The 8866-nt window shown below is 35.4% G+C and overlaps 1 protein-coding gene across 1 annotated transcript in view; it reads right to left on the bottom strand.

The window, feature by feature from the left end:
- The window catches only part of LOC110448651, a 150099-nt gene that overhangs the window by 63667 nt on the left and 77566 nt on the right, over nt 1–8866 (bottom strand). The window contains exons 35-37 of the mRNA XM_021495017.1: nt 5067–5227; nt 2830–2986; nt 1114–1280 (exon numbers count right to left, since the gene is read on the bottom strand). Of these exons, the coding sequence (XP_021350692.1) occupies nt 1114–1280; nt 2830–2986; nt 5067–5227 (485 nt within the window). The remainder of the gene's footprint in view (nt 1–1113; nt 1281–2829; nt 2987–5066; nt 5228–8866) is intronic.

Raw genomic sequence — 8866 nt, 5'->3', positions numbered from 1 at the left:
TTCTCCGTTGATCGGAATAGCTTCTGAATCATCTAAAACTATAGACAGCATAAGTTTTGGATAGAATAATGTTTACTTACTAAACAAAGTTTTTTTTATATAAAACCAATCTCCATTATGAAATACTGAACATAAATTTAGTAGGCATATTCAATACCTACACCCATCTGTGTAGCCCCAAAAACAAAGAAATTGAAAAAATCCCATCTTCCTTCCCTTCACGTGAACAGGATGGCACAGCAATCTGAACACATGCTCAAGGGAAGGAAAGGTACACGGAACCAAAAAATGTGCCACATTTAAAAAAAGTGGTAGGTTAAAACTGTCATGAGAAAAGGTGTCCCATCGAAATGCCTGATAGTAAACGAAACTAGAACTGCATGTAAGCCAAAGGCTAACTAATACCCCCACTCCTATATAAACCAAAACAGTAAGCTAAAGACTTACTAAGGCAAAGCATTGTAAGGCAATCCACAGTCTCCCACCAGTAAAGATTTCTTTATTGACTGAGCTGTACACTTATTTAAGTATATAGGTCACTGACAGACTTCCTGTAATCCCTCTCAATGCCAAAACATACTTGCAAACCAAATCTTGTTTGCCCAGATGAACGAGTTTTGCTGAAATCTTCAGAGTAGTTAAGGAAGAGATGTCAGGACAAAAATTTGTAACAAAGGGCCATTACTCCTTAAAAAGGGTTGAAAAGAAAAAATACTACCGTAATTCACGACATCAGGGGTTAATTACCATATCTATAAACTTTCATTTAAATCGGACCAGAAGTTATAAAGGCAGTACATTGTACAATATATCCATGTTTGAGAATCGAATAAGATGTGATCTAAGATGATGGTGGAGTTAACCCTTTTCAGTTTGAGCCACAATTAAACTCCAATTCATTGGAACGATGACAAAGTGCAAAGGCAAATATCTCTTGAGCTAATTTGTTTTGATGTTTTCCTAGTTCACGTTGTTGCCTCATATCAAATCGGATTAGGACTTTACAATTGTATATTCTTGCATTGGTATATTGTTTTCTAGTGTACTAAATATATTAAAAAAAAATATATCCATGTTTTTACTTCTCAAGTTTCTTAACACCATTTAGCATACCTTCAAAGAAACACTGGGATATGTTTAATCCTTTCACTAGGCTGTCAAACCAATCCCTTTCATCGTCCAGGGTATCCAACACTTGATCTCCCTTACAATGGAAGTACGGCGGGATATCGGGACGCATCATGGTGTTTTGTGCACATCGAGATATATTGCGTCCAATGCTGCAATGTTAGCAATATCATTTCATATCAATATTATTTCTCACTTATAAAACACTAAAAAACAAATCCATATCGGTCTCAATTACTGCAACAACATTGAAAAAAATAAAGAACATTGTATGACTTACATATTTTAGTGGTAGTCCTATTTTAGCAATTGTTACCCTTGAAAGTTGCCCTTTACTATGATTAAGCAGATGTTATGAGGGCGCCAATTCCACAATGTGCTTACTGTTATGATTTGATAATGCACTAGAAATTGACTATGTACCAATAAGTACTCATGTCAAATTTTCCGATGTTATTTTTCTCACTCATGCTGGATATTCAGTCACACAACAGTCATTTGATAAGAGACTTATATAAGCTTTAATTTAACGTTAAAACTCTGACTGAATTCAAGCTGCGGTAGTCAGGGGGGAATTAAGCTTATATCCCACTTTGAGCATATATATCGGCATGTTGACAAGTTTACAGATTTCATTTTATTCTAAGTCTATTATGGGCCAAATATATTTGTGCAAAAGAATAAACAGGATAAAAAGTTTGAAAATAATACAGATGGTATACCTCAGATAAAACATTTTTCAAAGGGGCAAGTTCAAAAATCAAGTATAGGCCACAGTGACATTTTTGTACTTGACACTCCACCATCCCAAGATGTACTTGCATACCAAATCTAGTTACTGTAGGTGAAATAATTTAGAAAATATGGCTAATTTCCGTTAAAATTAGTATTACTCATATATCAATGGATGGATTTATTAAATAATTGCAGGCGCACAAAAAATTACATCAGTGAAGTTTCATGAATTTCGGCTAAAACTAAAGACAAAAGGAAAACTACAAATGGAATTTGAAATAAAAGTATGTCAAGTTTAATTTCTTAAGAAACAGCAATAACAAACTTACACTGTCAAAATGAAAGATAGCTGCCTGTAGGAATTTTCATATGAAGGGAGGTGCTGCATTCAGTGATGTTTGTTAGAAATTCATGGTAATAATTGAAGTTTAAGTATATACTTAAATTATGTTTACGAAACAACATTCATACAAAGCTCCTAATCTTCATTTTCTTTGTTAGTAAGAGTTAAGTCACAACACACTCTGATACTTTCTGGTTTTCCCAATCATATCTACAGTGGGGGTATTTTTGAAAGACCAATACAAGGTACCATCATTGGTTTAGAGTTTCTGTCCAGTCATGCAGCATTCTGCAACAAAAACTTAACATTACATGTCCAGCCTCATCACTTCGGTGTAACTCAGCTCCTGCCCCCATTGGAAGGCAGGGGGATCTGTAGCATGTATACACAGGGCTTGTTCAACAGCCCAGCTGCTTCCTGGCACCCAAATTAATGGATACACTTGAATAATATTCTATTCCACAGTCGATATAGGTTTTGTTTAATTAGAATATACTGATGTGATTCTAAAAGGAAATGTACTTGATTTGTATATATTTTTGACCAAACAAGTTACACAAGTTCAATAATGGATTGCAAAGCTATCACACCAGCCAATGAGAGACAACAATGTTTGACTATACCTGCATCCAATTGCATCTATCCCAGCATCACTGCCAAAAAGGACGGGCATAACCGAGGTGATCTCAGGGGTACCCAAACACTGGGACAACAGCCAAGGTTTCAGATGTGTTTTACTGTTACAGAAGTCTTGATCATCCATCCAAAATCCAGGTTGAGCTGTAACAACAAACATTATTGATCATGGTCTAGCTGACACAGTCAGTAACTGTGTCATCTGGAACACTGACAGGTCATCAAGGGTTCCTCCGTAAGGGCTGGCTGACCATACCCCTGTGGTCTACTCTTAGTATGTCAAATTTGAAACACTACTCTTTTGGATTTGAGATAAGGACCTTACACCCAGGGTCTTCTTTATTGCCAGTGACCTTGGTGTTTCCATTAGAAACATTTTAAACCCCTATTACATATCTACATATAACAGTGTATCATATTGTCAAATTTCAGAATGATTAGTCTTTTGCATCCCATGGTCTCTAATTTAGAAACAGTAACCTTGACCTTTCACATTTTTTAAACCAATAATTGCAATTCTGTTTATCACAGTGTATTGCTTTGTAAAATTTCAGATTGATTCAGAATATCTCCAGACAAGATTTTTAAAGAATTTAGCATAACTCTGAAATGAAAGCACAACTTCATGTGGTATAGTTCATATGAGGAAAGTTTTATTGAAATCAGAGATGTACGTACTATAAGAGTGAGTGCTAGTTTAAATAGAACAAGAGTATTGCATGGCGGAACAATATTTCTTGCATATAAGACAGAGATATCCGCATTTCCGGCGGTGCTGGATAATTCTATCCGACCCGTGGGTCTGGAACACTTACACGCACAGAATGGCAGGATAATTCTAGTGACCTTTCGGAGTCACGCTATTGTTCATGACCTCATTTTATGACGTATTGGGGTCAGTCAGAGTCATTGACTTCATTAACAATTTCCTCCGTGCTTCATATGCAAATGAGAAATGTGCGGACAGTTTACAACTTTACTAGAAGAGCAGCAGTTTTTACAAGTTTTAGGTAATAAGTAAGAAATAGAATCCATCCCTGATGTGAGGTATGGATAAGGTCATTCAAACCCTCGGGATACAATATTAAGCAGAAGACCCTTGGCAAAGCCTTGGGGCTCCTGCTCAATATTTTATCCCTTGGGTTTGAATAACTTTATCCATACCTCACATCAGGAATGGATTCTATTAATCCCTGTTTCATGACAATCTGACATACTAAAATCATTTTGAAGCATTTTTGTATATTAATGTATGAAACTAAGCAATAGTTGTTCTGCATTACTGATATAAGTTGACAACTATTTCTGTATACTGTACTTGACCAACTATACTGTACTTGACCAACTTAAACTGAAGGAATATATACATTTCATATATATACTATCCTTCGTGACCTAAAAAAATGCTTTTCATAGGAATTGTCTCCCTTTGTATATATTTCAAATCATGAAAATAGAAGTTGAAATCGACCCTTTCTGCCAAGCGTTGATTAACCTTGCACCTATAAAACCAAAGATATTTCTATTAATTATTACCCTGCTAATTACCCGCAGATTAGTCAAAGTGTAAATATTGACCAACTTATTTCTGTCATATTTGACAAAGTTATTGCAGGAAACCGTGAACAAATCACAGCACAGTACTGTATACTGAGAAACTTTCGCCCAGTCAAACATATGCTCTTTACATGTTAAATCTATATTTCCCTAGTGTAAATTTTGGAATTTTGCCCTTCAAACGTGGTTTCTATATGCATGTAGGGTAAACAGTGTAACTATATACGCTGTCATGATAAATTCGCCCGTATTGCAGAGAGTGAAAAAGGCTAAACTAAACTGCAGCAAACATTTCCCCGTTGCTAATTAGGGAATTTTCCTCAACTTCGAACTTAGCCTCAGTCTTTGTATAATGCACATGCATACCCAGTTTCATCAAAATTGAATGGTATTTTACTCATTCACCCCTGAAGATATATTTGAACTCTTCCAATTCAAAAGTTGGAATAGTTCATTATGAATGTTCAGGGTTGAATGAGTTAAGTAAGTTATCTTGCGGAAACCAAAGTGTGAAAGGAAGGACACTCCACATAACATTAAGATGTCCTATCAAACTTGATGGGCATATAATAATAATAATCAGACAGGGATTATCGAATGTTAATAATATTACGTTGGGTCAGGAGTTCAAAAACAAATGCTTTACATTATGGCTGTAAATGTTTACCTGCGCATGTGTTGAGGGTTGTGTTCATCAGAGTTGCATTTATTCCTATCATGCTTGTGAAGTACAATAGTGTCTTCACAGCAGAGCCTTTGGAACAGTAGTCTTGATTCTGGTAGTCATTTATGGTCGAGTTCAAACAAGAGAAGGCACTACTGAGGAGGCTGAAATACAAATACCAACGTTAGTACAGTTCTGTAGTGTATATGAAAAATTATTCCTTTTAATTTTTATTATATATTTAGCTATATATATAGCTGCAAATTAAGATAAAAGAAAAACAGACTGTTTTTGTAATGACTTTCTATAATCACTATATAAACAAGAGTCATCTGAGGATGTCAACCCCTCCCCCTACCCTGGCATGCATAATACGCCCGTCTGACCATATCCAATGATTTTATGTTTGATAAATTAAATCCATATTGTCCTTCTTAGACCCTACATGAACTTCCATGCCAAAAGCTTTAACCAAGAAATTGTGCAAGAAAAGTGAAGTCCCAAACACGTCCAAAATTTCCATAATTGGGCATTTTTTCCCCAAATTAAATCCATATTGTCCTTCTTAGATTCTACATGAACACATTCATGCCAAAAATTAGGACAATAACACATGATCTGACTGAACTGTACACCACTGAAGAAACTTGAACCAAAACTTTAGCCTAGAAATTGCGCGAGAAAAGTTAAGTCCCAAACCCGTCCTAAATTTCCAAAAATAGGAATTGTTTTCCCAAATTAAATCCATATTGTCCTTCTTAGACCCCACATGAACATTCATGCCAAACCAAAAATTAGGACAATAACACATGATCTAACTGAACTGTACGCCACTGAAGAAACTTGAACCAAAACTTCAGCCTGTGAATAGATTTTCAATACACCTCTAGCTAATTTATCCCAATTTTGAAAAAGTGCATGATTGGTTTTATGTTGTTTATCGTCCTAATAACAGCTAAGGTCATTTAAGAAAATACGGTGCGATAAAGTAGTTTAGACTTCACTGCGGATCAGGAGTCAGGAGGGATGCAGGGGTCGTGGTGTGTACCTTCACTTAACCAGTACCAGAATATTTTTGCAGGCCCTAAACATAGACATGTTAACTGAAAATTAACTTTTCTGACAAACCCAGGGATCCAATTGTCTTCCTCTCTCAGTCCAGCAAGTCGATTTATCACCCTCACTTGAAACATGATTTAAGTGAAAAGTTTTCTACTCGAAATAGCATTGATTTTATAGACCAAATAAAATAAATGCATCACAGGAAAAACATGTTATTAAAATGTATTTCTGAAAACTGCTAAATTACCATAGCAATATCAATACATAATTTTGAAACTATATAAATACGATTGCTAGATTCCAAAATATTTTGGGCGTCTTAAATTGTATGAAAACCTACATATGTTGCGGATTCAGAATAAATGTTGGCTCTTGGTAAAAAATAAATAGATGCTGGAATATGTCTGATATTTACCATGATTTCAGTGGACATTTTTAAGAAAGTTAAATATAAACTTAAGGTGGATAAAACAATTATTATCAACACAATTAAACAAATTTCTCAGTTCACTCACCTACAGGTCTCATCATTTACTTTTGTCAACAATGTTTGTACTTTAGGAAGGTAATTGAAACTGCCCAAAGCATACTGTAATGATGTCACTTGTGAAGATCCATTGAAACAGCTTGTAAACAATGGTGTCAAAAATTCCGGCTCAGAACATACATCTCTGGGTTCTGGAAGAATAATTGTAAAGTTACCCGAGTGTCTGTTGCGGTAAAGAACATACTTTCTTCCATGCATGCTAGTTCCAATTGAGTATACTAGAACAACCCATAGATAAAAANCAGAGTCATTCTATCGAAAAAAATATTTGAACGTCTTTCATCCCAGCATGTCCATGGCCAAATATCAAAACATTATCCCTTTTTTGGGTATCTAATTTTTTTGTTTGAAGCTTTTAGAAGTTGGTCAAGGTCATGCATTTAGACAATTCTGATAGTCCTTCATCCAAACATGCTACTGACGTTTAAAGATAGATATTTGACTCCAGACGGAAGGACAAACGAACAACAGACACAGCACACTCATGAATAGTTCAAATTACCTGTATCATTATATCTATCGCACTTGGTAACATTCACATGTGGATATATAACATTTTTCCAGTGTTGTCCTTCCTTCCATGCTTGAGCTATCTGTTTCTCAGTGCACATCTCATCATGGGTAACATACATATAGGGTTGGTGAACACACTGCTTGAAAGACTTGAATGACCTACAAAAACAACCGTTTCAGTCAGACTTATTTGCAGGTAGAAAAGAAAGCACTTCATAAACAATAATCAAGTGTACAATGAAAGCGGAACATAATAAGCCCATTCTACATTGAATGAGCAGTTGATAAAGGGTCATAACTCCCTACATTACGTTTGGACAATGGTGGTTATCGCACTTGTCCGAGCTATTATGGTAATGCTATGAAGTTTGAATTAAATCCATTGAAAACTACTCGAGATATCAAGCGAACACTGTTTTAGCAAATGAATAAAGGATCATTACTCCTTAAACTATGGTCTGATAATTGCAATAATCGAACTTGTCCGAGCTAATCATGTAAATGAACCTCCCTATGCAGTTTCAACTAATCCGTTGAAATCCCTGTTCTTATCAGGATAAGCCCTACCAAGCAGAATTATATTTTCAGCAATGGTAACCTTGATCTCTAGCAGACCAAAATTCTTACTGTTCTTTGCATTTACCATGTTTCAACATTGTATGATCAATCGTTCTCAAGCTATCATCCGGACAAGCACTCTATGTTCTGACGGACAGACACGTCACATAACGACCATATCCCCAATTTATTTACAGAGATGAAAATCAAACACAAGATAATGTTAAACTCACCAGCACTCATCTGTGGCATCACTCCAATTCCAAAGATACGGAACATGTAGGCACTGTGATACAAGCTTCAACATCAGTTTATTTGGGTGATTACAAACAGATCCATTCAGCTTCTCAACTATAAGTAAACAAACAAGACTTTTTGTTTCCCTTTATAACATATATGAAATTTACTGGGTCAGGATGAAATTTTCGTTTAATCAAACTATCAGTTTACTATATAGGCCATCAACTAAAGACCTTTCCTTTCATGAGCAGAATTTGATTCTAGAAATCTGCATCTCATTTAGATTTTTGAAAATGTATTCAGTTTACTCCCTTTATGCTCTCACTATGGGCTCCTGGATGGTTGGAGCCATATAATTTACAAACTTCGTTTGATGTTGGCCATTGACACCCCAATTTTTCCCCAGTCTTCAGATCAGGGAAACTAATAAATGTTCACCAGATTGATAATGATATGAATCATAATACCAGTTTCTTATGATTTTCAGTTGTGTACATTTATATATTGTAAATCAACTTTGGTAAACAAAGGACAACTGTTTATAAAGTAAATAATTAAGTACAGAAAATAACTTTTACACTACAAACATTTTTCAATTTTCTGTCTTTTAGAAGAAATATTTACCTGTCCCGTTACATTTCCCCAGTAAATTTAGGTCAACCTTTGATCCAGTATATTGCATCGAACGTGTAGCAGCCAACTTCCCAGCCAATCTGAGATTACTAATATCACATTTCTCTCCCTGTTTGTCCAAATGTGTCAGGATGCATCCAAGTTCCATCTCATACACACTGAAAGTATTAAGATAAAGCCATTTGACCTCCAGGTAAAGGTAACTACTGCACAAGCTAAAATCGTGAAGTGTTCCATTGAAAGGATTATT

The sequence above is a fragment of the Mizuhopecten yessoensis genome, unplaced genomic scaffold, assembly GCF_002113885.1.
Source record: "Mizuhopecten yessoensis strain PY_sf001 unplaced genomic scaffold, ASM211388v2 scaffold4123, whole genome shotgun sequence".
In the NCBI taxonomy this organism is placed as follows: Eukaryota; Metazoa; Mollusca; class Bivalvia; order Pectinida; family Pectinidae; genus Mizuhopecten; species Mizuhopecten yessoensis.
Note: the sequence above shows the minus strand (reverse complement) of the source record. Positions and strands in the feature narration are given on the sequence as shown.